This window comes from Colletotrichum higginsianum, assembly GCF_001672515.1.
Source record: "Colletotrichum higginsianum IMI 349063 chromosome 7 map unlocalized unitig_7, whole genome shotgun sequence".
Taxonomy (NCBI): Eukaryota; Fungi; Ascomycota; class Sordariomycetes; order Glomerellales; family Glomerellaceae; genus Colletotrichum; species Colletotrichum higginsianum.
Genome location: NW_017263917.1, coordinates 474,832 through 502,592, shown reverse-complemented (window position 1 = coordinate 502,592; position 27,761 = coordinate 474,832). Strand labels below are relative to the sequence as shown.

Here is a 27,761-nt window from a genome sequence, read left to right as displayed (position 1 = left end):
TCCCCGGATACGCCGCTCAATCTGTCGCAGGATTACCCACCCACTCTTCCCATGGGGAACGAGGGACGCGGTGTGGATAACAGGAGTATGTCATCGTCATGGTGCGGCAGCGTTACGATGCGGGCACGTATGTCATTGACGCCGCGGTGCTCTCTCTGTCAACCTGGTGCCAAGTTAATAGGCGCGGGGCGTGGGCGCGTTCCGGAGCCGCAACCCAACAACGGCCAAGGAATACCTTGGGTTCGGGCAAGGTCCTAGGAGCGGTGACCCCCCCCGCTGGTATCAACGCTCATTAGGCCGGGCCGAAAGGGACGGGCTTGGGGCTGGGGGTGGTGGTGGTGGTGGTGTGGGGGAAAAGAGACAACGACGACGAGAGGATGCAAATGCATCATACTCGACGGACAGGGGACCGCGTGAGTTCCGGGGTCGAGGCCGGCGTCCTGTCAGCGTTCTTCCTCCAGGTCATAAGCGTTCGCCGTCCGGCCAGAGGAGGCGAGGACGCGAGTCGTGTCGACGCCGCCGCTGCACCCCGCAACTTGGATCGTCCGTCATCTGGAGGCCGGGTACTCTCCTCAGTCTCCTGGGGTCCTGGCGCGTCTGTCTGCTGGATTCTGTTTACCGCCGTTCCCCACGTCTCGGTGACATGTCGGGGTGAGTGGTGGGCAGAACAGGGCGAAAGGGCCTAGAGAGAGAGAGAGAGAGTCAGCAACACACGAGTGACGTTGAACTTCACAACCCCCTTGCATCCATCATTGCCGCAAAGGGCCGCGATGACGTCGTCTCTTCTCCACCGCGGGCCCTGAAACGGCGAGCAGGGGCCCCCCGTCGTGGCCGAAGCTTAACCAAGTCGATCTCGGTGCTTAGCAGAGAGATGGCGCAGAGGGCGGGTTGCGACGCTCGGTAGGTCTTGTTCTTGGTCTAGAGTGACGAATCCTATTATGTGCTCGTGGCCGCCTGTCAGAAACAAAAAGAAAAAAAGACGTTTGGATGTCATTTCAGTTCAGTTGCCTTGGATTGTCCCCGCCTGAGTTTAGGTTCCCCCGTTTGGTTTCTTGCATTTACGCAGGTCTCTCGGTTGGGGCGAACGGCTCGGTCAGAGTTCGCCCTTGCTGTTCTGTTCTAGTTGCATCAACACGCACGGGACGGGACTCGGATCCTTATTCACCACCACCACCACCACCACCATCCCTAACGCATCTCTTCATTCTGCAACTGCATTATGATCCTCTACGGCTGGAACTCACTCTGAATGGGAACTTTTGGGGGTGGTTTAAGGGGGGGAAAAGGAGAAATAGGACCGGATTAGAAACTCTGGGACCCCGATGGCATATTCGGTCCGAATAATCTACCAACGCCCGGCCGATGATGCATCGTTAATGCGGGGGGTAGGTACATACATCGTACACCCAACTCCAAGTCGCCACTTTTCTCCCTCCGTCTTTCTGTCAGTCTGATGTCTTCGCGTTTGAGGATTCCCACCAAACTCTGCTGTGCGACGCTTGGCCAACAACCCACCTGGAGAAGGAAGGGAAAAGAAGAGAAAATTAAAGACAAACAACCAACCAACAGATAATGATGGGGGGGAGGGAAAGGAAGTTGTGGGGTACTTCTCCCGTCAAACGCCAACACTCTGCTCTCCAGAAGTCTGTCGTCTCTCTCGCCACGCGCGCCGTTGAGGCTCTTACGGTGACGGGAACATGGCTGCTCGCGCGGCCGTTGGCTCGGAGAGTTTCCGACCTCGGACGTCGGGATCTGGCCGCGATCTGGCCTCTCTATGATTCTGGCCAGTCGCCGGTTTCCTCCCCTTTCAGACGGTTCACCACACAGAACGAGTGCTCGTGGGGGGTGGGGGGGGGGGGATTTATCCGGCTATCAATTGGATTCGGTTGAGTCGCCGAGTGTACGGCCGAAAACAATGCAAAGAAAATAAAAACCACAAAAACAGAGCAACACGGTCTCGAATCTTCTTGTTTCACTCAAAGGTCGAAGCATGCAGTGACTCGATCCCCGCGGGGAATTTCAATAAAAGAGTTGAGATAATTCCTGCCGCCGGTAGTTTTCCTCTTGCTTTGTGTCTGTCCCGAACGCCGGCCTTTTTCCCTGACAACTCGCGATACTGATTAAATTACTCCTCGCTCCAACAAGTTTTCGTGAATTCGCAATCAAGGTGAAACGTCCTGTTGTCCAAGTGTAGTGTAGTGCCCATCATCCCGCCCGTCTCACATCATGAGGAACTCCTCGACACACTCGGCCGGCCCGATGAACTCGACGTACCCGTCCGGCCGGACGACCACGAACCCGGCCCCCTTCTCGAACCCGTACCGCTTGTGCAGCATGCCGTCAACGTCCTTGTAGCCCCCCTTGCCGACCGTGTCGCCGGCGTACACCTTGACGACCTCGTACTCCTTGAACCGGCCGTCCGTCACGAGCTTCTCCTCGGCCGCCTCGAGGTTCTCCTCGTCGGCCTCGACGCCAGCGAAGAGGAGGATGGTGTGGTCGCGCGCGCTCGTCATGCCGAGCAGCCACCGCGCCTTCTCGCCCCTCTCGTCCGTCAACTGGCCGTCCGGCGCGCGCCAGCCGCCCCTCACGGGCCCTTCGAACCCGATGGCCGTGCCGACGATGGAGCTCCGCCGGTACTTGATGGCCATCTGCGAGATGAAGGTGTAGACGGACAGCCGCCGCGCCCGGTTGTTCCACACGCGCGGGACGATCCAGGGCATCAGCGCGTTGCGGACGGTGGTGAAGATGGTGTTCTGCGACGCCACCATGCTGAACATGCGGTCCGTCCCCGTGAGCAGGTGCTGGCCGACCGGGTGCCGCTCCTCGTGATACGTGTCGAGGAAGGACTCCTCCTTCTCGCCGCGGATGACGGCCGCCAGCTTCCAGCCGAGGTTGACGGCGTCCTGGATGCCCGTGTTCATGCCCTGCCCGCCGGCGGGGGAGTGGATGTGTGCGGCGTCGCCGGCGAGGAACAGGCGGCCGTCGCGGTACCGGTTGACGCCGCGGCAGTTCCAGCGGAAGCTCGCCAGCCAGAGGGCCTCCTCGATCTCGGGGCGGCGGCCCATGACCTCCTCCATGAAGGCCTCGATCTCGGCGACGTCCGGGTCGCCCTCGCGCTTGCTGCGCGACGAGCGCTCGCCGACCATGCGGATGACGCCGTCCCTGAGGGGGAAGACGACCATGACGCGGCTGCCGAGGAAGAGGGAGACGCGCTCGGCGTCGTAGTCGCCGCGGACCTTGGCGTCGCAGAGGATGTACTGCTGCGGGTACTGCGACCCCTCGAACGTCACGTCGGCGCTGTGGCGGACGACGCTGTGGGCGCCGTCGCAGCCGACGATGTACTTGGCACGCAAGATCTCTTTCTCGGGAGTGGAGGAAGAGGAGGAGGAGGAGGAGCTCCTGACGAGAGTGGCGCTGGCGCGGACGCCGTCCTGCTTGATGTCTTCGGCCGAGACGCCGCGCTCGACGGTGCCGCCGTAGACCTCGAGCTGGCGGAGCATGGCGGCCTCGGTGTCGGCCTGGGAGACCCACAGGGGCAGCGGGAAGCGGGTGTCATCGAAGCCAAGGTCGTCAAAGGTGCCGGTGACGAGGTGGCGCTTGTTGCAGTAGATGTTGACGCCGGGGCCCTTTGTGCCGTCGGCGAGCATGGACTCGGCGATGTGCGGGTGGCGGTTGAGGAGCTCCTGCGAGCGGCACTGGACGGCGAGGGCGCGCGACTTGTCCGAGGGCTCGGGGAGCTTGTCGATGATGCGGAAGGGGATGCTCTGGACCGAGAGCTCGAGGGCGAGGGTGAGGCCCGTCGGGCCGGCGCCGATGATGAGGACGTCCGTGTTGCTCACCTTTGGCGGCGGCGACGACGGCCTCTTGGTGGTTGTGGCAGTGGGGGTCTTGTTGGTGGTGGTGGTGGTGGTGGTGGTCGACGATGTAGTCAGCGGTGCCTTTTCCGGCGGTGAAGCCGTTGGCGAAGCTGCTGGCGAAATGACTATCGGTGAATCATCCGATCGTGAACTGGTTGACGAATCCGTTGGTGAATGCATTTGGTCTGGTGATTTGGGTTGGGTTGTTTAGTGGTGTGTTGATTGCGTTCGTGTCTCGATAACGATGGTTCAAACCCCCGGGAGCGAGAGACGAGGGAGACGCGGCGAGTTAAATAGGATCGATCATATCGCTGCTCTGCCTTTCATCTATCCGTCCATCCTCTTTCGTATTGCGGAACGTTTAGGAGGGGCAATTGATATGCTTCAGATAGCACAGAGTTTCCATGCCCCCCTCCTCCAACATCAGCTGGACGAACCCATCGGTGCCCTCGCCTTTCACAAGCTCCGGCACCCGTGCTTCACGCCTCCCTGCGTACGTCACGCTCGTTCCCGGTTAGGTCAAGATAAGTCTTCCGTAGGCGTCAAGGTAAGACGGGATAACTCCAATATCAGAAATGCAATGCAGGGCTGGCTGGCCGAGAAACCACCTGTCCTAGGCCTTGGGCGTCGTCCATATGGGTCCGCCGAAGATAGACTCGGCCGGGTTTGCGCCCGGGCGACGTGCGAGAGTTGAGTTGGAGCATTGTTCATTGGCCGGCGAAGCTGTCAACTTTTGCTTTATCTGGAGACGTGAGATGGAAGGATCTTGCTGTGCCAGGCTTGGCTGTGCGGCATTGTCCTGTTTGGGGAACCAGAAACGGTTGTTCGCATCCAGTGGTTGGAGCTGGAGAGCTGTGGAAGTCGGACGGCGGAGGCCCGCTGGGTTCCGGGGGTGGCCCGAGTCACGTGAAGCATCGGGGGTCGGAGGTCAAAGCCGCCGATGCCCCCTCGATAAGCGAGCATCTGTCAGCTCACAGCATCAGCCGTCATCATCACGGGTTTCTCTTCTGCGATGATTCCTCGGAGGGATATTCTCGTCACCGCCGGGCAATGCAGCCGGTGATTTCCCCAAAATCACGGCTACAGACATAGCATTCGTTTTAGGGTTGTCATGTTCCATAAGGCGAACAGGACAGTAACCATTTATTTTATGCCTTTGAGGCTTTGTCGGGGGCTGTTTCAAGATGCATTTATCCAGAGGGACTCCTGCGACCCTGACTTTCCAGGGCAGAAATACGTCCGATGTCTTCTGGCAAAGTCAAAAGGCCGACCATCAACAGCTCTTTCATGGGGATCTGGGGCCACAGAGTTTCTGCTGGGCTTCTGACTTCCTGGATGAACCGCTTGCGCTGAGGCCGCGCCCAGCTCCGACACCGTCACACTGACTTTTGATGCCCAACCCTTTTACTTTCAGTCTCTAACGTCTTTTACCTTATGGCTTAATGCAAGTTATGCTATCTTGGTTTTACTGCCTCTCGACATGCGATTGTCCCGACCCAGCCGCCACTCGTCAGTGTGACATGTCATTGATTACGTTTATGCAACTCGTCTGGCAGGGCTCGCACCGCAGTCTGTAAGATGGTCCCCGCCGAGTCGATATGCTGCAAAGCTCACTTCTGTTATTCAGCCGAATAACTGCGGCCTGTACCTGACCTGATCGAATAGTGTCCTAAACCACGCATGATTCAGCAACCTATTTCATCATTAGCATCAGCATCTCAAAACATAGTGAGTTTACGACTGCAACCCTTGTAACGAGTGAAGTCACTAACTTCTGTTCATAGACTAAACATAACATACGATAACTTTCAACAGTCAATGGCTAATGCACTACAACAATTGAAGCGAATCTCCCAACATGCATTAAACAGCCCACAGAGCCTCTGCCCTGCCCTTCTGCCTTTGTTTCTGCTGTGGTACGTGTGTTTACTACCAGAGACACCAGCTCACAATACCCAAGCAACTAAGAACATATATGCACTGTTGTGAGTTTGGAGTGTGTCTGGGAGTTGGCTTGGGCGGGTCGAATTCTCCACGATCAGCGGGTCGCAACAGAGAAATATCCGTGATATCTTGATGTCGGGATAATTCTTTGATTCCCTCGCAGTGTCAATAGGCTACAATCCCCTTGTCATGCATATTATGAAGTTCTCTTTTTCCACGATGCGAACCCGTCCTAACATAAGCCAGCCAGTTGTCAGCCCAAAGGTAATGCCCACTTCAGCTGACCCGTCACCCGATCACCATGGTCCGACAACAGAGTGAGAACCATGCCGCTGAAAGCCTTGTCGCAATTATCGGAGCCTTGCCATGACTTTTCATCTTCAGCGTCGACAGGATCGGGTGGCATATCGATGAGCATTTCCGATGGCACCCGGTACATCAGATCGGCGGTCTTTGAAGTCACAAGTTGACGCGTTTCTTGGCTCAGATCATCCCATATCTTGTTTAACGACGCGCCGGGGATGTAACCCATGACCATGTACCAACGAATTTCTTCGGGGTCGATGGGATGGTTTCTCACTCTCACCCAGACTTTTTACTTCCGCCTGGATGCCTCTCGGCGCCTTGGGCGATTGAAGTTCTTATTCTGCCATGGAAGCATTGTTTCAGGGATCCCCAAGTGCCCTTCCAACAGGGATACCAGGACAACAACGAGCTGTCTGTGTAACACTGGCAACTTGCCAGAAAACAAATAGCAGGACAAAATATGCATTAGCAAGGGTTTATTTATGTTAGAGACACGTGGGAATCCAGAAAACCGCCGTTTAACAGGCCCAAGGCAGAAAACAACAACAACGCATACAACTAAACTATTATTTCGCAGTTTAATGAAGCTGAGTTTCTATTATAAAGCAGAGCTGCTTTTTTCAGCTACTTTCAATAACATTAGCAACGTAGTTATATTAGCTATTTGCTTTTATCAACATTACATCTAACCTCTTGACATTTATTTGGTCTTGGAGAAAGTAACTGTTGTAAATCCTTTATTTCGTAGACGGAAAGTGCGTCTTGAATTTCCAACGCGAGGAAAAAAGGAGTTGAGGCTCATCTTGTCGCGGAGCAGCTTGGCAACCAGCTCATGGCCGTTGTTCGTGGCCAGGCCGAGCGGCGTCAGCCCTGCGGAAGCAACCTTGGGGTCGGCCCCCCTCTCGAGTAGGAGTTTGACGAGGCCGAAATCGCCCCGGGCGGAGGCGAACCCAAGCGCCGTCCAGCCGTCTGCGGTGGTGGCTGCGGTATTTGCCCCCTTGCTGAGCAGCAGGATGGCGATCGAAAGATTCCCCCCGTCTGCCGCCCCCAGGAGCGGCGTCCACCCCAGCTTGTCGGCCCGGGCGACGTCCGCCCCATACTCGAGCAGCAACTCGGCCGACTTCGTTTGACCGTATTTCACGGCAGAATGGAGCGGCGTCCAACCGCTGCCAGTTGTGATGTTGCAGTCTGCCCCCTTGGCGAGGAGCAGCCTGACAACCTCGAGGTGGCCGGCACTCACGGCTATGTGAAGCGGCGTTGATATGTTAGCGGTGACCGAGGCGTTGCTGTTGGCTCCCCAGTCGAGGAGCAACTTGACAAGGTCGACATTGCCGCGGTCTGAGGCCCAAGAGAGAGCCGTCCAGCCCTCGTTGGTGGCAGCGTTTGGATCCGCCCCTCTCTCGAGGAGCAGCTTCACGACGTCTGGGTAGCCGTTGCTTACGGCCACATGCAGTGGCGTCCCCCCGTCAGAGATTGCTGCTGTAACATCTGCTCCATTCAGGATGAGCAGCTTGGCGACTTCACAATGGCCCCCGGACAGCGCGGCGCAGAGCGGCGTCCACCCGCTGTTGTTGACGACATTGCAGCTCGCCCCCTTGTCGAGAAGCAATTTCACCACGTCTGGGTGGCCGTTGGACGAGGCCAAGGAGAGTGGCGTCGAGCCGCTGGAGATCGCAAGCGTGAAGTCCGCCCCCTCCTCGACGAATCTCCTGACGCGTTCGATTTGACCGTATTTCGAGGCGGTGTGAAGCGGCGTCCATGGAAGTGTTCTGGAGGGTGGAACATCGTCCCTATCGCCCATGGGAATCGGGATGACGACAGTGTCGAGTTCGACTTTTTGGGATTCGACATGAGAAGCGCTGTAGCCTTGTTCGACATGTATCTCTGACGTTTGGGCCTCTGCCGTAGTACAACGTGTCGTTGTGAGTGGAATGTGAGGCTGTACCGGGATGGTGTTTTCGTTACTGACAGCGTCTAACGCATTCTCGTCCGGGCCTTCGACCGTGCCGGAACTGACGATGCCCTCGGCCGTTTCGGCCGCTGGCTTGTTCACAGTCTTCCCTTCCAATGGCCGGGTTGTCGTTTCCGATAACACGACAGTACTCCAGGCAGCGGAGTAGGAGTCACCTGTTTCGTCAGTGGAATCCGGGGCCTCGTGGCGGAAGCCAAGGGCATCAAGCTGGAGTTTGCCAGCAAGATCATCGTCCCCCCCGGTTTCCACGGTATCTTCCAACGAGGTTCCGATATCGTTTTTGAACCATTCGTGCTCCAAAACATGCGTGGCGGACGGTCGCGTCCTAGGCGACGGCGCAAGGAGCTGGTTTAAAAGGTCCCTGAGAGATGGCGTTGCGCCACATGAGTCGAGGTCCTCGGTCGGCAGCGAGGCCTCGCCCAGCGCGTACTTGTGAAGCTGCGAGAAGTCTGCGAGCAGGGAACCGTTCGTCAACATGCGGTACACCACGGCCCCTAAGGACCAGATATCGACGGCGTGCGGGTACCCCCTGTCCTTCACGAAGCCGAGCATCTCTGGAGCCATGAAGCCCAGCGTCCCCTTGCGGATAGTGCCGAGGGTGGACTGATCAGATCGCAGCCGCTTGCTGATGCCGAAGTCTGATATTTGCACAAGCCAGTTGGGACTGCCGCAGACGACAAGTATGTTCTGGAGGGGCCAAGTTAGTTCCAGCTCCAAAGGGACAACCGACAGAGAGAGGTGGTTACCCCTGGCTTCAGGTCCCTGTGCGTGAAGCCGTTCGTGTGCATGTGCTCGAGGCCTTCCGCCAGCTGGAAAGCAACCATCTTGGTCTCCCGTTCGGGGATGGGATGTCTAAGATGTTGCTGCAGGTCTCCCTTGGCGATGTACTCCATCGTGATGTAAATGGACTCGGGACCTTCAAACCAGCCAAAGGACTGGACGAAACAGGGTGTGTACTGCCCACGAAGTTAGAGCGGGCCCATATTCTCGAATCCATCGACAGGCGGTGGTAGGTTTTACCCGTGACTGAGAAAACTTCATGATGGCCTCCAGCTCTTGGAGGTATTCAACCTTGTCCGACTTGGCGGCGTCGATGGGTATCTCCTTGACGGCCCGGACGGCCGGTACGCTCTGCCTCGCGGGCCGATCGCACGTCTCCAACCAGACGGTGCCGTAGGCGCCCTGGCCGAGGCGCTTCTTCCGCGTCCATTGCTCCTCGACCTTGAGTCTTCGTTCGCGGCCTGTCGTCCCGCGCTGGTAGAAGGTGTGTCGGGTGTGGCTCGGGAAGAAGGTCGTCTCGAGTTTCGATTCCTGGACGAGGTCCGAGTGGAGAGACATGTCGGGCCGGGCGGCGGAGCGGGGTTATCGGAGGAGGGGACTGTTCGTGGTCGCGCCGTTGAAAACAGTAAAGTCTGTTGATCGCTTGGTAATAAACGCATCTTTAACGAACAAGATACTTTGATATTAGCAACGAACAAGGCGCTGGAGAATCATTTTTCTTGAACAGCCAACCGATTCCGGCCAGATACGGCATACTCGTCTCAATGAGCGTAAAACACGGGGGAAGATAGGATGCAACGAAACCACTTGGATCAATCGCTCGCTTTGCTATAACAATAAGCTAGATCACAATCTCACCGAGTCGTACGAGCACCTTCTCGATGAACCGCACCCCGACCAAGATGCCATCCTCATCTTGCATATCCTCGCCCCTGAACTCCTCAGTGTCCTCATCAAGGCACGTGAGACACGTAACCACCACAGCCGCGTACCGGCTGCCCATGCAGAGCGGTAAGCGAGACCTTGCGAGGCTGACCAGCTCATCCTTGACCTTCATCTTCCCGGCGATGTCTCCATCCTCACATAGAACACTTTCAAGCCCGTCACTCAGCCTCCTCCCCGGGACTGGAACCTTTTCTCGCTTCGTTTCGTCGTCCAGGGGAGAGCCGTACTGGACAAAGCTATCCCAAAGCCCGATCTCGAGAAGGCATACTCCGAGGCTGTACACGTCGTGCTGCATGATGTAGGCCTCCTGGGCCTGGAGCCCCTGGCGGCTCGGGTGTCGGTAAAGGTTCCGCTCCCACGCCTCGTCGCCCATTTTCAGCGTATGGAAGTTGATATTACGGAACGAGTCGAAGCCCAGGAGGAAGGCCGAGCCCAGCTCCGAGGGCGACCCAGAGTCGTGGTCCGGGAAGACGAGGATCGTCTCGGGGCGTATGTTCTTGTGCACGAAGTCGACCGTGTGGACGAAGCTGACCGCCCTCGCCAGCTGCTTCGCGACGTCCAGCACGCGGCTCACGCTGAACGACCGCTCCTGCAGGAGATGGGTCCGCAGACTGACCGGCGTCACGGCTGTGTTGTGAAAGGCGGAAGGAAGCTGGAAGACAAGGCTCAGCGAGGCCAGCCGCCGGGTGTCGGCGTCTTTCCGCTTCACGACGCCCTTGCAGGAGAGGAGCCCGAAGATGCCGATGTCGTCCCGCTTCAGCTTCTTGGCCATTCCCTCGGCGTCCGTCCTGACGCGGAGGATGTCGTATTCGGCACGACAGGATATCGTGTCGACCGCGAACACCCTGTCGGAGCCCTGCCGCTTGACCAGAATGGTGGTCGAGTACTCGACCTCCCGCGCGGTTTCCCATTCCAGACCGTTCTCCGGTAGGGAGATGTGCATGGCGGAGCCCCCGTCCCCCTTCAAAGTATGACGGAGGTCCTGCGCGGATGCGAGGGCTGAGTTCCCCGAGCTGGACGTGGACGATGTCTGCAGCGAGAGGGTCTCCACCGCCAACTCGTCGGACTGCTTCGACAGCTCGTCGTCGATGAACCTGTTCCCCATGCGCAGGATGAGATACCAGGTCGGGTCGAAGATGCTCTGCCACTGCTGGAGCTCCGAGATGGAGTCGTCGATGGCCTCGCGGAGGCGGGCGTATTTCCACCGCTTGACTTCGGAACCCGAGCTGCCGCCCTTGACGACGGATTCGATCTTGGATATCGAGATGTTCAGCTTGCCCTGGAGGACCTGCAGGATCTCAAGGTGGATGCGGCAGTGCTCCTCCTCCAGGACGCCGGCGACCCTCTTGAGGAAGTCGACTTGGGTGGCGGTCTTGCTCCATATGGCCTCCACAAGCAGCAGCTTGGATCTCACGCCTTCTTCAGCCCCTTTGATGTCTCGGTAGACGACCGTGAGAGCCTTGCCGTATCTGAGAAAGGGTCAGCGGGGACACAGCAGAGGAGGGGACGACCCTGGTGCGTTGTAGAAACGTACTTGAGACATAGGTCAGCGGCTGCCACGACGGCGAGAACCAACTCGGCGGGCATGGTGGAGATGGACGCGGGTATCTATGCACGGTTGACTGTGACAACGTTGGCGGCTACTTGACAGGATATTGAGGGGTTTGAAGCTTTGTAGTGTGACGAATGAGGCCAGGGATTCAATTCACTACGTACTGCGAGACTATGTTCTGTGAGACTACGTTCTGTGAGTCATGGCCGAAATGGTTATGTATGGAGTGAGTGGCAGAAGGCTGAGTTGCAAGCTGAAGAAGACACTGCCACCACCACCAACACCAACACCCGCCTCCCCTCCGCAGGGGTTGGGTTAGACCATCGGCGGATGATTATGTCAGCGTGCATGTTCTCCGCTCGCACATCAAGTAAGGTCAGCTGAGGTTGAAGTCGGCAAGCAGAATTCATTGTGATTTAAGCTATAGTCCGCAAAATGTTAGAGTTCTGACTACTTCGGAGTTGTGTACAGCTTCAAAGTTCAAAGTAAGTGTTGATAGAGTGTGTGTTGTACAACTCAGAACCTTCGTAGTGAGACCAAGGAAGCAATTACAGATACACTAGGAAGATAAGCTTACACAGTCTGTTGCGTTGGCAGCGTTTGTAACTTTTGTAACTATGAAAAAAACGTCTGTGCGCAAATTTCATCCCTGAAATCCAGCTTCACCTTTCCCGCTGACGGGGAACTATTTCACCGGCACCTCCATCTTCCGACTGCCATATCGTCCTCCTCAGCTGGGTGAATGGCCCATCGCCACCAACACGTGAGGGACGGGGATGTTCCCGTCAATCGTTGCCGATTCCGTGGGTGGAAGCTCTCACGACGACCTCACCTCTGGCCCTGCGTCAAAGGACCCTCGAGTGAATATCTCGATATCCTCTCCGTCTTTGCTATAAAGGCCCTTGGCTCCTCCCCAAAGTCTCATCTGCCTCTCCTCTTCTCATCTTCCACTCCGAATCCCCGACAAGTCAAAGCCAAAACTTGTTGTACCTATTCGTCTTGGCATCTCTCTCTACCCTCAACACGCAACAGAGTCTCGCCAAGAGTGCCATCTTTCCTTCACCAAAGCCAATAACCCCAAACAAAACCTTCTACTCCCACCAAACACCAACAAACAACGACCGCAAAGATGCCGTTCAGGGTCGCCATCATGACGCGTCCCACCGCCGACGGCATCCATGAGCTCTACTGCGAGCTATATACCAGCGATCTCAAGAACGAGTAAGCAACTCCCTCCTCCGGAATAGTTTACAGTGCTTCTGTCCCCTGTTCTCTTTTGGAGCCTTCCGATCCTGCACTCAAGCTCGCCATCCCAGCCAAGCACCAACCCGCCCCTCCTCCCTCCATCTGCATCCATCTCTCTTCCCCTTTCTCTCTCACCCATATACACCCAAACACACATCACACAAAAGACAGTAACATACGACTCACTCACCCCAACCCGTAGCCCTGGCTTCATCGAGGCAGTCACCCCGGAGGAGGCCAAGGCCGAGTACAACCTCGACGCCTCGCACCTCCTCGAGGCGCAGCGCCACAGCAACAACAACAACACAAACACAAACACGAACAACGTCAACGTCCACGTCCACAACCAGCCCGGCCCCCGCCGCCGCTCGCCGTCCGCCCGCAGGGTCAACAACCACCCGGCCAGCAGCAGCACCCGCAACGTCGCCCCCGTCGGCGCGACGAACACGTACGTCCACAGCATGTCGGGCGGGACCATGGTCATCGCGCCGTGCAACCGCGTGGGCATCGCCCGGAACGCCGCCTCCGCCGCAGCAGCAGCAGCAGCGCCCACGGCGGTCCGGCGGGTCCATAACGGCGCGCGTCGTCATCGCGACGACGACTACAACGACTACGACTACGACGACGAGGCGATCGGCGGCGGCCCCGCCCGGGGTTGGTTGGCGGCCCCACGCGGCGGTGTCGCTGGCGACCCGCTCGGAGCCGAGGATCCCGGCCGAGAGGCGGTCGAGCGCGGTCTGCGACTGCGCTTCGCGATGGAGATGGGATTCGGATCCCTGGCGGGTAGAGGCTTCGGAGCGAATGGTGGCTTCTGACTTTGGCGGACGGGGTCACTGGGGCGGGATTGATTGGCTTGGAATGGTCTGCTTGGTCTAAAGGACAGAGGCGTCTCGTGGGTGCCAGGCCGATGTCGGAGCAGGCTTCTAGACCATGGCGATGGCTTGGTTCCACATGCACCACTCACGATTCACAGGATGAGAGACACAAGGGTTCAGGTATTCGTTAGAGGGACCAAGAGTGTTTTGCTTTTTTTCTTCTTAACATTGAGGTCTTCATTATCTGCATTCGTCTGATGGAAAAAGCGGTGACAGGGGGAAATGGTGGTGATCAATAGTCCGCCAAAACCCCATCACAGTACAGTAAACGGTACCAGATCATTCATGGATCATATCGCCCCAGAATCTCATAAAACGCCTCTTTGATGATGATAGAAACCCGTTCATCCCTATGGTATACAAAGTAGTTTTTCCTGTGAAAAAGAGAGGAAAAGTTAGACAAGAGACTGGTAACCTTGACGCCATGAACAACGCCCATAGTCGAAACAAAAAAGTCGTAAACAGCCCGCTTGCCTTCTCTGGGGATTCCCCCATTTTCTCTACCCAAGGATGTCACTTTCCGCGCAATGATCTAGGCCGACTCGTAACACCTCTAGGATGCATTTTACAAACAATTCTTTTTCTTCCTTCAGCCCAAACACTCAAGACCAAAAGGGCCCGGAGTCAGCCTGGGCTCTCTGCCAGCGCTGGGCCTCGGCGAGCCTCTTCTGGAGGTCCTGGTTCTCCTTCCGCAGATGGTCGTTCTTCTTCTCGAGATGTGTGATGTACTCGGTGGCCTTGCTGAGGATGGTGGCCTTGTTGAGCTTGCGGGCGGGCATGAGGCCGCCGAGCTCCTCGACGACGTCAAAGGGCTCGTCACTCTCGGCTGCGGCGGCTGCGGCTTGCGGGTTCTCCGTCTGCTGAACGACGCAGCGCAGCGAGGGGACGGCGTCGCGGAGGGCGACAATCTTCTCGTTGATGTTGACGCGGTAGCGCTTCTCGATCATGTTGTGCGGGTTCTTGGAGGGCTCCGAGTGTTTTGTGCGGCGGGCGGGGGGCTCGGGGGAGGCGGAGCGGGAGGAAGCCGAGGAAGCCGAGGACTTGCGCTTGAGGTCATTGCGAGGTGATGTTCTTACAGGGGATTGTTGCTGGGGTTGAGGGCGGGAGACGGGGGCGGATGTTGTCATCGCGGGATGCGGGGGTTTTGTCTGCTGCTGTTGAGATTGTTGTTGGGTCGGTGGTTGCGGGCGGGCGGACACATCAAGGGACTGGAAGAGCGGCTGGGTGTCGTTGATGCCCTCACGACCAAAGGCGACGGCGTCGGACATGAGATCGACCGGGTTGGCTGTGGGACTGAGGGCGATGTTCTGGGACGACAGGAAGGACATGGGGCTGCCAAAGGCCTCGCCGTAGAACACATCGAGGTCCGGGGACAGGGCGGGCTTCTCAAAGTAGGCAGGCCAGTCGTTGCCCGAGGGAAGTTGGAAGGAGGCGGCCGGGAAGACGGGGGACACGGGGGAGCCGCGAGATGGCGCCGAGTCGGCGCTGAAGTCGGCCTGTGTGTCGTAGAAAGAGAGCGGGGAGAGCTCGGGCGGACTCTGGAAGGGCGTGTCAGTGAGTTGTCGACTAGATCTGTGAGAGTGGTCGGGGATGTGCGCCTGGGGTAAGAGGGGTTGGTGTAACTCGGGAAGGGTGATTGACGGTTGGGGAGGGAGAGAGGGAGAGAGAGAGAGGGAGAGGTTACATACCATTGACTGAGCCATCGGAGGTACTTGATAGTAATCAAAAGATTGCTGTTGAGCCATCGTGGGGTTCAGCGAGGGGCAGGTCGACTGGGGGTGTGGGACGAGGTCTGACGATGGACCGTTCTGGAGTAGTCGAGATTGACTGAGAAGCAAGGGACGGTGAGTGGTGTTACCCTTGGGTGAAGAGAGAGGGGGTGGTTGTGTCGAGATATGTGTTTTGTGTTGGGTATCCAAGTGCCAATGGCGAGAGGGAGGTATGATGCTACTTGATCGAGGCTGATGATTCGAGTGTGGACTGGTGGGGAGACACAGACAGGAAAGCGAAGATATATACTCTGTACTAGACAGGCAATGGAGGGACAGAGGCAACGGCCAAGAGCACACTACGCTACAGTACACATCCACCCCCCTGGGTCGCGAGCTGGGGGGTCTAGCTTCCCGCCGGGATGCGGGTTGGTTAGGGGTGGGGAGGGGAGGGGGAGGGGGGCGTGGCAGTAGGGCGGGCGCGGGTTGGAACGGCGAGCGAACTGGCGATGGACGGGCTCGTCATACGACAAGAGAGACGGGCCACGGAGTGGTCGACAGAGGAAAATGTGACAGCGGAGAGGAAAGTTACGACGGCGAGGGCTCCCGAGGCCGGGGGCGCAGGGGGTGTGAGTACGTTTGGTGTAAATCGGTGCATATGGTGCGGGCGGACGGATCCGACGGTAGAAAAGACTGATGATTGACATAAGATGTGTTGTGGGGAGTCACTTTGACACATGCAGTAGGAGAATCCCACGCCCGTCTTGAGACTTGGGCGCTGGGAAGTGAAGAGAGCAAGCGGGCCATACGGACGACGTGCAGCGTGCCTGGCAAGGATGCAGGTGCCAGGGATGGCACGCTCTGTCTTTTGTCTTTCTCCCTCCGTATTGTATGTGTGTTGCCAGGCGAGGTGATGAATATTGTCTCAAGGAATCCTGTGCACTTACGTGCAGTCTGCGGTAGGCACAGGGGCAACGGGGACGGCCACTCAGACGCAGGCTATGCCATGCAGAGAAGTTTTTTTTTGTAGGAATTAAGTGTATGCGTGTATGTGGTGCACACTAGACGAAACTGCGCCAGAACTGGGCTGAAGGATGGCGGAAATAAACAGAAAAAGAAAAATGAAAGAAAGGAAAAAGAGTGACCGAGCGAGACGAACCATGACAGGACAGGACAGGATAGGACAGGGGGTACATGCAGCAGGGTCAGGGGCGTGTTAGTGCAAATCCCGGAACGGGACACGACGAGATGGAAAGAGAATAGAACGATGGAGGGGCATCTCGGGAGCTTGGCGGGACTGGCGAGGAGGCCCATTGTTGATTCTTGACTAAGTTGCGGGTTGCCCACGGTTCGATGAGGCCATGGAACGTCGGAGTCGAGCGCCTTCATCGCGATCATCTGCCAGGAGCTGGGGCGGCGGTTTTCTGATTCTGGCGCGGACGCCGTCATCATCTAGCATGAGATCTGACAATGGTGCGCTCGGGCAGGCTGCCGCGGCTCGTCTGTTGAGGGTTGTTCGGAAACCTTGGTTGATAACCCTGAAAGACGGACATCCTTCGCCTTGAGTCTCGTGCGATGGACAGCGGATGGTGAATCTGGATGGACAACGTCGAGATGCACGGCACCCAAGCCTGTCAATCTGCGCCGAGGCACCAGACCAAGGGTTGAAACCAAGATGTCGTCGAAGCCGTCCAACTTCGGGTGTTGAGGATGGATAGCTTGATTGGCGGACGGGTTCGGCAAGGGCCATCATGGGAAACTCGACAGGGCAAACGTCCAGAGAGGAAAGATTTAGGTAAGGGTGTTTCTTTACGTGCATGATGGCCATTGTTCTGGGGTGATGTACATGAAGGCTGACGTCGTCGTCGCGCTGGCGATGGAGTCTCTCAGCGCTGTTTCCCTGCTGAAGAGCATCTGCCTCTCTTTCACAGCCTGTTTACCGTGACCGTTGCAGATGATGTCTCTTGGCCATGTTGCCAGTGACACTGACAGCCGGAGGGGCGGGCAGAGTGCGATCGAGATCTCCAGGGTCCTCCCCCCCCTCGCACCCACCCACGCGAGCCTCGCCTCGAGAGAGACAGAAGGGAGAGTTAGTTCACTTCCCTGGCACGGGAAACACAAGTTCCACCTAGGGCGAGGCGCAGACCGACCCGAGTGGCCGTTGGGTGTAGCTGACAGAGCGTTGCTGTTGCTGTTGCTGCTGTTCCTGCTGCTGCTCAGTCAGGCCTCGAGGGGACACATTGCGATTCGCCGGCAGGCTTCTTCGTCTTTCGCTAGTTGAAGAGTCTGCCGGCGTATTCGTAGTGCGAGGGCGAGGGTGAGGTGCGTTGGGGAGGGGGGTGTTGGATCGAGAACGAGTCAAGGTGGTCTGATTCCGCTGCAGTGTCGAACGTGCAAAGGGGGAAATGTGCAACAGGCCATCTGCCCGGGGAATCGAACGAGCGGCGAGTGGATCCGGCCCCGACCGGGGCCAATGGGAGAGCGGAGAGCTAGGCAAGAAGTACTTGTTTGTGCGTAATCCGTAGCAAAGGTACCTCGTGGTCGAAATGTTCCGGTGATTGACGAAGGAGGAAGGGGAGGTCGGAGAAAGCACTAACATCGAGGCAGGAGCCCACTCCCGATTGTTCCCGTGCGCTTGCTGAATTTTCGAGTGGCCGTGTTCTCGATCCATTTCCGGTCCGTGGTCATGATGGAGATATGGACTTGTGACTCTCTGATTTTTCCAAACTTTTTCTTTCTTTCTCTTTGTCTTTTTCCTCCCGATGTTCGTTCATTGCTATTTTCTCTTACTTTGATTTTGGGTCGAGTCTTCTGCGGAGGACCCGGTTCTTCCTCTTTTCAATCCCCGAGCACCGGCCGGCCGTGGATACTATTCTCGGCGACAGCCCTTTAGTGGACCCCTCCTTTCCGCTTAGGTAAGAGTACGTATTTGACTGCTCACTCACACCCAGTACGTACCTCGGGAACATTGATGAGTACCTCCTCCCTCCGTTTTGTTGCGATACCACAGAGAGACAGACAGACAGGCAAAAAACACAATACGTCGTCGACATCCTTCGTTTAACTCAAACAACATCAACATCGCGATGCATCTACTCGCGCCTGATACACCCCCGGGATGCTGCGGAATCGCCCGCCGAGTATTTCCCATGCCGCCTCTTACTCTCACTCACCACGGCGAGCACTGAGATCGGCGCACGCCCGGGTTCTCCGCGCCGCCTCCGGGCGCCCTGTTCCCTGCATCGGCGCCCATGCTCCCCTCCCTCCCTCTCTCCCCCTCTCCCTCTGTCTCTCTGTCTCTCTGCTCGCTTCGCTTGCTTCTCCTCACTTACACACATATGTCGAAAAGGCTCGCACTCCTCCAGACTGCAACCCAACTCCCCTGACAAACACAGGACGCAAATATCACAATTCACTTACAACTTTTGCTCACAATGACAGCAACAAGCCAGACGAAGCAAACCGGCCATCTGCACTGCCAAACTCTGGTCTCGTCTCTGCCTGCCGCATTCAGAAGATTTGGCTGTCGATCCAAGCCCTCGAGTTTCTCGACCGATGCGCATGTTCAGCAGCAACGGGCGCATCCTGACATCGTCTTTGACGGGCCTGTTGTGCATCCTCCGCTAGGTCATTCAAATCCCGAAGCTGTCAGTCGCCGTCCATGGACCCTCTTCCTCGGTCATGTCCTTTGGCGCGCTGCGAATTCCAGCCCGGCGCTTCCGGTCGCCTCTGCCTGAGTCTGCCAGCCCCCGATCCTCAACGGCGACAAGAAACTGCCATACTCGGGCGAACCACTTTCCCAATTCTCCATGCCACAACAAGCGCCCAGCCGCGGAACGAAACCCGCGCTGCATGTTTCTCGTCCATGCAACGCTGCATGCACCACGACGCTGCCGCCCATCCGCCACCGGATGGTGGTCCGGACGGGTTCGCCTGCAGGATCTGTTAATCTGAGCAGCAAACGTACGCACAGGACCCTGCAGCCGCGCCCGAAAGGTTGATCCTCCATCACAAATAGGGGGGATTCGCGCTGGCACTACCCACGCACTGCACAGTTTTGAGTTGAGTTGTCGTTCAAGTCGTGGTCTGTGGAAACCTATCGGTTCGTCCGAATGCGTCGACTTGCGTTTTTCTCTTAGTCAAGTCAACCTTGTGGCGGCCGGCTGCTTGCCTCCCCGAACGGGTGCAATCTCCCAAGCATCTTGCGGGCCGTGGAACTCATTTCTGTGACGTGGTTCCACGCAAGAACTTGGCTGACACGGGCGATAAACCTCCAACGTCGCCGAGCCATGGCCTGCAACTCGGGTGTGCGAATCCGTTCATCAACCTGACGTGGCGTCGGAAGAGCAAATAAACTCTTGACTGAACGAAACGACTCGACGGCTGCTTGGGCTGGAGCTGGAGCTGTAGCTGTGAATCAAGTGATTCATTGAGTCTTGTTGGCGGATCCTAATTCTGTTGCCTCACATCCCATTCGACATCAAGATGATGACCGCGCGGGAATTTCCCCGTAGGGGCTCTCGATGACTTTGCCAGACTCATCACACGACCAGGAACAAACAATGCTGCAGGGAGCTATATAGCAGCACCCTAGGCAGATGCGGATTTCACCCTCGCATGCCATCATACATGATCAATCACACTTATACGCATCGAGCTACTCACAGCCGTCAGCCAGGAACATGCCAGATGCCAAGAAAGCCACGACGGAGCGTCCTCCGGCACCCGTCACCGACCGACGCCCCAAGCGGGAGATCCCCGCCGACATCATAGACACCAACCCTTTCTCCCTCGACATGAGCCAAGGTATAACGCGCGGGGCCATGCCGCCTTTCACCCTCGGCCGCAGCCCCCTCGCGCCTCGCCACCCCGCCAGGATCGCCGCGGAGCCGTCGCGAGATCGGGTTAACCAGAAGCCAGATCACGTCCCCTTGCGCCCCGCGACGCCGACCCCCTACCGCCGGCCCCGAACCCCCGAACCCCATCCCGAGTCGCCGCCGTCGGCCTTTCGCACGCCGGAGAGCAGCAGCAGCAGCAGCAGCCGCCGCACTGTCACGCGGCTGCGGGTCGTCGAGATGGAGACGAGCCCGGCGACGTCGGGGTCGGGGTCGGGATCGAAGCCTAGCCTCGACACGGAGGGCGACGTGCGGATGCGCAACGGCGTGTGGGGCAGCCCTGAGGCGGCGCGGCTTCGTCAGCGGGAGGAAGTGCGGGCGATGGTGACGCAGAGCGTGCACGACAACTTTGAGTTCGAGCGGGCGCGGTTCGCGGACGAGATCCGGACGCAGCTGCTCGCGACGGTTGCGGAGGATGTTCGGTGGCTGGTGCGGGAGAACTTCGAGGCGGCGCTGGCCGGGGCGCTGGGGAGGCCCGCGGAGGGGGAGGCGGTCGCGGTGCAGCTTGTGAGGGAGAGGCTGGGGCGGTTGAGCAACGGGGCGCTGGCGCGGGTGTTTTGTACGCCCGAGATGCTCGAGGTGCTGAGGCGAATGGTCTGCGCGGTGGACTTGGAGATGCGGACGGAGGCGTGGAGTCTGGTTGAGGCGGACGAGAGCTGGCAGGGATGGTGAGAGAAAGAGGTGATGGAAGTGGTGGCCAAGGTAGGTTTCAGTAGAAGGTAGCCCGCGTTATCAGCTGACTCAGATGTACTAGTTTCTCTATTCTAGAGCTTCTGGATCGATGTATCGGTCGACGGGATGATGCCGTGATATTTATTGCCCGGCCATGATGGTGTAAGTGCATAGGGTACGGTGTCTAGGATGCCGGAGGAAAGACGATCATAAGCCCAGAGACACTGGCCGAAGGGTTTCCCTGAACCAAACATGAGTCTCTGAAATTTGAGTGACATAACAAAGAGTAAACCACGGGACATGAAATAAAAATACCGTCCTCTGCTGTCCTGAAGTCCCGGTGAAGCTCCAGCTGGGCCGGTGAAGAGCTGCCTACCTTACCTACCTACCTAGGTACGGTTTCTAACGCAGCTATCCCTGAGCTCCAGCGGGAAGAGTACGCTAGAGCGGACCGGGTTAGCGCAGACAGAGCTCTCATTGCCCCGCTTTTCGCCCTGGGGAGCCCCCTAAAAGCTCACCAACAGAGGTACCTACCGTCACCATCACCCGCAGTTGAACCGTTGTCGCTGCGTCATATGTAACAGCTGGCCAGTCCCTAATTTTTTCCCCCCTTCCCTCTCTTTTCGTTAGGTAGAAGCTCCCGCCGCCCGCCCCTCCGCCGGGCCACACCAGCCTCCCTCATCCTCCTCCTCCCGATCCCGCCCGCTCCTTTGTGATCAATTTCTTTCCCACGACGTTTGCTTGTTTGATCTCGGATTCAACCTTTGCGCTATTACACCGACTGCCCCTACCGGCGAACTCTTCTTTCTATCCGTTCTTTTCTCCTCCTTCCCGTTTGTTATTTGAGCCGGTCCCGACGACGTGGGCCATGCCGCTCTGAAGCCGGCACGTGTTCATATCATCTGTCGCCATGGTCTCCTTCTGGCCCTGGAGGGTACGTCTGCGCGCCTCTGCCGCCGTCTACTTACTTCTCTTTCCGCCGTAAAAGACGGCATGGTGTTGACTAACCATCCCAGGCCAACGACTCCTCCCCTGCCTCTTTTGAGAAGACGCTCTCCGCACTCTCGGCAAAGATCACCGACACCCAGGCCAGACTCGATGGCGCGCGAGCCACCTCCCGTCGCATCAGGGTGCTCTGGTCGCTGTACCTTGCCTTCGCCTATCTCGTTTACTCCATTGTCATTTTCCTCGTCGTCGGCATGAATAGCATGGGCGCCTGGGAATGGTCCGGTGTCGCTGGGGGTCCGGTTGTGTACGTGGCTTTCTTGTCTCGCGGAGCCCCGTTTTGCGCCCGTCACATCGCTGACCATGACTACACAGTATCTACCTTACGCGAACCACTGTAACAGCTTTCTTCAACTACCGTATCGACTCGCTGTCTGCCCGCCTCAAGGAGCAGCAGGCCGAGCGCGCCAAGACGATTCAGAAGCTCAAGGAGGCAACCCGGTACGATACCACATTGGAGCTCCTCGAGAAGTACGGCGGCAACGAAGGCAAGGGCAAGGGCAGAAAGCAAAGCGTCACCGATGACGAGAAGAGGCAGCAGCAACATCAGCAGAGGCAACAACATGGAGGTAGACACAACGAGAGCGCCGCCGGGGGCCGGACGAACATCCCCCCTCCGGCCACAGCCAACATCCAGCGACGGGACGGCCCCTTCCCCGGCCCAGCTTCGCCTGCCCCGCCCGGCATTCAAGCCGGACAGCGCCCGCCGCAGACTCCAAATGGCCTCGAGCCGACGGAAGAGTTCGCGCCCAACGCATACGCTCACCCGCCGCCTCCGCCGGCCAAATCGCAGCACTTTGCGCAGGCCGACGGCACCCCCGGCTCGTCCCACTGGTACGACCGCATCATGGACCTCCTTCTCGGCGAGGATGAGACGGCGTCTAAGAACAGGATCGCCCTCATCTGCGCCAACTGCCGGCTCGTTAACGGCCAGGCCCCGCCGGGTACCAAGACGCTGTCTGAGATCGGCACATGGAAATGCATGGGCTGCGGGGCCGCCAACGGCGAGATGGACGAAGGCAAGCGCATTATGCAGGAGGTCCTGGGGTCGCGAGGCGGCGGCGGCGGCGGTAACGGTGACGGGGTTCCCGCTGGCGAGGAGTTCAAGGAGTCGGATAGTGACGACTCGGACCCAGCGGTCGGGGTGGAGGACTCGAACGGCGGAGCGAAGGCTACGGGCAGACAAGGTCCGGGTCCTGCGGCGGCGGCGACGAAGAAGCGCAAGGGCAAGGGCGGCAAGTGAAGATGATTCGCGGCGCATTGGTGGGCCCGCTGGCTAGCTACAGCAGCATTTTTTCCCTTACATACGTTAGTTAGTCATGATGAAGACATACGCACAACAACGTGATGCATCTTGACGATGCCGCCCGGGGGATTGTGAGGGAAGAGTACGTACCTATCCAAGTACCTTGTGACAACGATAGGCACACGTGTACCGGGCCAGATGTGGCTAGTGCTGAGGCTGAACCGACCGCGAACGCTAACGCGGACAGGTCCTTAGGTTTCCACAAATATCTGGATCTGTGCAACGCCGGCATCTAATGCCTTCCCCAGCGCTCAGGCAGTAAGAAGGTACGTACCTTGCAATGCCTGCGACATCTACAGGCTGAGGACACCTGTGAATTGTACCTACGACGACCCTAGAATTCCAATTCCCATCCCTCCCAAACCACCAACACACCACCACGAACAAACGTCGCGTCCGTTTCTGCCCTCCCTCTCGTCAAAGGTCTGCGCCACCGATGATGCCGCTCCCTTGGATCCTCTGCATCCACATCTGCGAATAGCTCTTTTGATCCACCCTTTTTTCATTAGCCCTTAGAGTCCAGACTGACTACACCATTCGATCCATGGTCACAGGGGAATCCCATCATTCCTAGATCGGCAACATGTTCCAGGTTCGTCTCTGGCCCCAAACCCTCTTCGCAGGCCCGTTCGAAACCTTAGGCACTGGGCGCTGTGTTTTCCCCTTGCTCTGCCTGCGTTGCTTCTGCTCCTCCTTCTGCATCACCCGCCGTCGCTAACAATGATGGGTTTTCAACAGAGGCTCAAGGGCGCCATTGATCGGACCATCGCCGAGGAACAGGCTCGACAGGAGCAGGCACGACAGAGGATCGAACCTGGAGGCGCCACCCCGCGCCGCTCCGATTCCACCTCCTCGCGGAGCAACCAGTCACCCGCGAGACGGCCCCGGCCCAAGAAGGCGGGCGCCGCAGCCGACGCAGCCAAGGACGACGCCGCCGGTAGCCCCTCGAACCCCGACCCGGCCGTCTTCGAAGCAGCCTTCGCCCTCGACGACAGCGAGGAACCCAGCCGCGTTGGGACCCCGAAGCCCGCCGCCGACGCCATGGATAAGGACGACGACAAGACGAAGGAGAAGGCCGACGAGGGCCAGAATCAGAACGGAGATGGCGACAAGGAGAAGGAGAAGGAGGTTGACGGCGCCGCTGCTGTACCCGCTCCTGCTGCCCCCGAGCTGTCTCCGGAGGTTCGCGCCAAGCTTCGAAAGCTGGACAAGCTGGAGAAGACGTATCCTGGTGCGTATCCCATCTCTCTGTAAAGGGGGAAGGGCTCCCAGAGGATGCCACAATGCTAACTTGTCGCAGAGCTCCTTCGATCCTATCGAATTGCCCACGGTCGCGCTACATCCATCGAGCCCTTCGAGCGCGTGCTTAAGGAGCACACCAGCGTCGGCTCCATCCGCGAGCCCGAGGCGCTGATTGAGTACCTCAACTCCTTGAAGCAAAAGGAGCAGATGATTATGGACGAGTACAAGCGCGTCTCGATCGAGAAGGACGACTACAAGAAGAAGTTTGAAGCGGCCGAGAAGGACGTGGAAAAGTTCAAGAAAGATGTCGACGAGCTCAAGGCGGCGGCAGCGGCACAGTCTTCGGTTCCGGCCGCCGCCGACAAGACGGAAGAGCCCAAAGAGCAGGTCGACGCCGCCACGAACACCAAGGACGACGGCTCCGTCAAGTCCCCCGACCCATCCGCCGTCAAATCGCCCCTGCAGCAGGCGCTAGGCATTTTCTCACCCAAGCAGAAGACGCAGGAGCCTGACGAGGAGAAGCCCGAGGGGGAGAAGTCCGAAGAGTCTGGAGGCGACTTCTTCTCCTACGATGAGGAGGCCCCCAAGCTTGAGGCCGAAATGGCTGCCAAGGAAGAAGAGATTCAGAAACTCAAGACCGAAGTCAACTCCCTGAAAGCCGATCTTGCCTCCGCCCAGGAGTCCAGCGCCGACCTCACAGAGAACCTTGAAAAGGCGACAAAGGAGGCTGGCGAACTGCGTGACGTGGCTGCTGTGAAGACTTCGCTCGAGACACAACTTGAAGCACGCAACAATGAGATCAAATCACTCACGGAGCGCCTGGAGACGTCTCAGAAGCAGCTCAAAGAAGTAGAGGCTAAGCTAAAGGGTGAACTTGAGTCCGCTAGGAAGGACGCCAGGGACGTGCAAGCCAAGCTCAATGAATCCAATGCTCTGGTAGACAAGGAAAAGGCACGCGCTTTTGAGGCTTTCACTGCAAAGTCTGACATTGAGAAGAAGGTGGAGACGCTGAACGACCAAATTGCGAACATTAAGAAGGCGAGGGCTCAGCAGGAGAAGAACGTCGAGGATCTCACCAAGCAATTGGAGGAGCAGAAGCAGGCCAAGGAAGCCCCTCCAGCCACTCCTACGACCCCAGCACCCACAGAAACTCCTGCAGCTGGCACAGGCAAGAATGCCAAGAAGAACAACAACAAGAAGAAGAAGAAGGCTGGTGCTGCAGCTGCTGCAGCAGCTGCTGCTACACCGGCAACAACCGCCGGCGCCGCTACGCCTCCCGCGGCCGACGAGGCAAAGGAGTCTGATACGGAAGCGCTGGAGGCGGAGATCACCCGCCTGAAGGAGGAGGTCTCGACGAAGGACTCCCAGATCGACCGGCTTACGAAGCAGCGCAAGACGGAGGAGGATCTCCGCGAGGAGATCGAGACGCTGCGCGACGAAGTCACCGAGATTGGCCAGGAACATGTGGTGGCCAAGGAGAAGATCAAGAACCTCGAAGCCGAGAAGAAGGCGCTGGAGACGCGCATCGAGGAGCTCGAGAAGGAGCTGGGATCCTCAGCCAAGGACGCAAAAGCGAGCGAGAAGCTGCAGAGCGAGCTGGACAGCCTGCAGAGTGAGTATGAAGACCTCAAGAGCAAGTCGTCAACGCTGCAATCGGACCTCGGCGCGGCGCAGCAGCTGGCGCAGAGCAGATTCAAGGACCTCACGGAACTGCGCGAGGTGCTTCAAAAGGCGCAGCCCGAGATGAAGAGCCTGCGGCAGGACTCGGCGGCGCTCAAGACGACCCGGGAGGAGCTCGCGGCCAAGAACACGGAACTGCGCAACCTGGAGAAGAAGGAGAAGGATCTCAAGGCGGACGTGGCGCGTGTCCAGCGGCTGGCGACGGACCGCGAGACGGAAATCAAGTCGCTCCGTGAGAAGCTGACCAACGAGACGAACAACCGGCTCCGCCTCGAAGATTCGCAACGGGTGTCAGCTCGCGACCTGCGTCGATCCGAGGCCGAAAAGGTCGAGATCAGCGCCAAGGAGGAGAAGACGGCGCGCGAACTACAAAAAGTGCAGGAGGAGGCCAGCAAGCTGCGCCCTTGGGTCAAGGAGCTCGAGGAGCAGGTCGAGAAGCTCGAAAAGGAGAAGAAATTGCTGCAGCAGGAGGCGGAGCTCAAGACGCAGCAGTACACCAACGCGCAGGGCCTGCTCGGCAGTATGCGTGACCAGACGGGGGAACTCACGATACAGCTGAAGGAGGCGCGGTCTCAGTCGGAGTCGCTCGAGGAGGAGCTCGCCGAGATCCAAAAGCACCTGTCGGAGCGGTCACGCGAGGCGGAGCGGATGCGTGGTCTGCTGGCGGACGTGGACGAGCGGGCCGACAGCAAGGTGCGCGAGATGCGGGCGCGCATGGAGGCGGCGATCGAGGAGCGCGACCGGATCGAGGACGAGTCGAGCACGCTCGCGCGGCGCAAGACGCGGGAGACGGAGGAGCTGCGGCAGAAGATGCGCGACCTGGAGCGCGACATCAAGACGCTAACGGCGGAGAAGGAGGAGTTGGAGGGCAAGGAGCGCGAGTGGCGCAAGCGGCGCGAGGAGCTCGAGGCAGTGGAGGAGAAGGCCGAGGCGGAGGTGGAGTCGATGCGGTCGGCAGTGTCAGACCTACGGTCGACTCTTGATGCGTCGGAGCAGCAGGTGCGAGAGGCGGAGAAGCAGAAGTCAGACCTGCGGCGGCTGCTGGAGGAGTCGAAGCAGCGGTTCGACAAGGTCAGCAAGGAGCTCAAGACGATGCAGGGCAAGCTCGGGGCCAGCGTCACATCGGGCCGCAGCTCGGTGGACTCGACACGGTCGGGACTCAACGGAGCGGGATCGCCGGGGCCCGGGGGCGGCGGCGCGGCGGACACGATGTACCTCAAGACGATCCTGCTGCAGTTCCTGGAGCAGAAGGACAACCGGCTGCGGGAGCAGCTCGTGCCTGTGCTGGGCAGGATCCTGCGATTTGACAAGTACGTTTGTTTGCTGGCGGGTTTGACAGGATAATGCTAACGAGACTGCAGGACTGATGAGCAGAAGTGGAAGAGCGCCATCCAGCACATTACTGTCCGGTGAAGTGGCAGATGGGATCGGGGACTGAAGATGAGTGTGGGGAACGTGGTGAACAGGGAGCGGATGGTCGATAAAGGACTGGATGTATGAGCTCTGTTGTATAAGTAAATACCACCTGATGGATTGGGGTTTCGGATACACACTTGTGCAGGCAAGCTGCGGCGGATCACGGAAAGTTTCTGCCAATGCACCCAACTGTATCTAAATCCCCGAGTCCAGTCAGAAACTGCGATGTCCCTTACTCCAAATGGCGATGCCGTCCGTTATGGTTGGAGTGGGTGAGGGGATGACGGCGGCCGGTACGTACCGATGCCCGGAGCAAACTGGTGGGGGCGGAGAACGGCCCCATTTTTAACCCCGCAGCTC

The 27,761-nt window shown here is 58.3% G+C and overlaps 11 protein-coding genes across 11 annotated transcripts; 4 read left to right on the top strand and 7 right to left on the bottom strand.

The window, feature by feature from the left end:
* Positions 1-1,302: 1,302 nt before the first annotated feature.
* On the bottom strand, positions 1,303-1,992 carry CH63R_09858 (uncharacterized protein; the record flags this gene model as incomplete). The annotated part of the gene is made up of 2 exons (XM_018304832.1): positions 1,303-1,835; positions 1,977-1,992. 2 exons carry the CDS (start codon positions 1,990-1,992, stop codon positions 1,303-1,305), a joined length of 549 nt encoding a protein of 182 aa, XP_018154256.1.
* A 227-nt stretch (positions 1,993-2,219) lies between these two features.
* Positions 2,220-4,037, bottom strand: CH63R_09857 (FAD binding domain-containing protein; the record flags this gene model as incomplete). Its single annotated transcript, XM_018304831.1, has 1 exon — positions 2,220-4,037. The coding sequence occupies one exon, from the start codon at positions 4,035-4,037 to the stop codon at positions 2,220-2,222; it is 1,818 nt and encodes a 605-aa protein (XP_018154255.1).
* Positions 4,038-6,054: 2,017 nt separating this feature from the next.
* CH63R_09856 (C6 zinc finger domain protein) lies at positions 6,055-6,333 on the bottom strand (the record flags this gene model as incomplete). Its single annotated transcript, XM_018304830.1, has 1 exon — positions 6,055-6,333. The coding sequence occupies one exon, from the start codon at positions 6,331-6,333 to the stop codon at positions 6,055-6,057; it is 279 nt and encodes a 92-aa protein (XP_018154254.1).
* A 474-nt stretch (positions 6,334-6,807) lies between these two features.
* On the bottom strand, positions 6,808-9,417 carry CH63R_09855 (Calcium/calmodulin-dependent protein kinase type 1B; the record flags this gene model as incomplete). The annotated part of the gene is made up of 3 exons (XM_018304829.1): positions 6,808-8,766; positions 8,826-9,035; positions 9,100-9,417. 3 exons carry the CDS (start codon positions 9,415-9,417, stop codon positions 6,808-6,810), a joined length of 2,487 nt encoding a protein of 828 aa, XP_018154253.1.
* A 283-nt stretch (positions 9,418-9,700) lies between these two features.
* On the bottom strand, positions 9,701-11,391 carry CH63R_09854 (Het-s domain protein; the record flags this gene model as incomplete). The annotated part of the gene is made up of 2 exons (XM_018304828.1): positions 9,701-11,273; positions 11,339-11,391. The coding sequence occupies 2 exons, from the start codon at positions 11,389-11,391 to the stop codon at positions 9,701-9,703; spliced, it is 1,626 nt and encodes a 541-aa protein (XP_018154252.1).
* Positions 11,392-12,485: 1,094 nt separating this feature from the next.
* Positions 12,486-13,416, top strand: CH63R_09853 (uncharacterized protein; the record flags this gene model as incomplete). Its single annotated transcript, XM_018304827.1, has 2 exons — positions 12,486-12,577; positions 12,804-13,416. The coding sequence occupies 2 exons, from the start codon at positions 12,486-12,488 to the stop codon at positions 13,414-13,416; spliced, it is 705 nt and encodes a 234-aa protein (XP_018154251.1).
* Positions 13,417-14,078: 662 nt separating this feature from the next.
* On the bottom strand, positions 14,079-15,221 carry CH63R_09852 (Helix-loop-helix DNA-binding domain-containing protein; the record flags this gene model as incomplete). Its single annotated transcript, XM_018304826.1, has 2 exons — positions 14,079-15,014; positions 15,165-15,221. The coding sequence occupies 2 exons, from the start codon at positions 15,219-15,221 to the stop codon at positions 14,079-14,081; spliced, it is 993 nt and encodes a 330-aa protein (XP_018154250.1).
* Positions 15,222-16,512: 1,291 nt separating this feature from the next.
* Positions 16,513-17,004, bottom strand: CH63R_09851 (uncharacterized protein; the record flags this gene model as incomplete). Its single annotated transcript, XM_018304825.1, has 1 exon — positions 16,513-17,004. The coding sequence occupies one exon, from the start codon at positions 17,002-17,004 to the stop codon at positions 16,513-16,515; it is 492 nt and encodes a 163-aa protein (XP_018154249.1).
* A 2,863-nt stretch (positions 17,005-19,867) lies between these two features.
* Positions 19,868-20,752, top strand: CH63R_09850 (uncharacterized protein; the record flags this gene model as incomplete). The annotated part of the gene is made up of 1 exon (XM_018304824.1): positions 19,868-20,752. The coding sequence occupies one exon, from the start codon at positions 19,868-19,870 to the stop codon at positions 20,750-20,752; it is 885 nt and encodes a 294-aa protein (XP_018154248.1).
* Positions 20,753-21,662: 910 nt separating this feature from the next.
* Positions 21,663-23,000, top strand: CH63R_09849 (uncharacterized protein; the record flags this gene model as incomplete). Its single annotated transcript, XM_018304823.1, has 3 exons — positions 21,663-21,686; positions 21,769-22,004; positions 22,073-23,000. 3 exons carry the CDS (start codon positions 21,663-21,665, stop codon positions 22,998-23,000), a joined length of 1,188 nt encoding a protein of 395 aa, XP_018154247.1.
* Positions 23,001-23,783: 783 nt separating this feature from the next.
* On the top strand, positions 23,784-27,398 carry CH63R_09848 (GRIP domain-containing protein; the record flags this gene model as incomplete). The annotated part of the gene is made up of 3 exons (XM_018304822.1): positions 23,784-24,294; positions 24,364-27,295; positions 27,347-27,398. The coding sequence occupies 3 exons, from the start codon at positions 23,784-23,786 to the stop codon at positions 27,396-27,398; spliced, it is 3,495 nt and encodes a 1,164-aa protein (XP_018154246.1).
* Between the last annotated feature and the right edge of the window lie 363 nt (positions 27,399-27,761).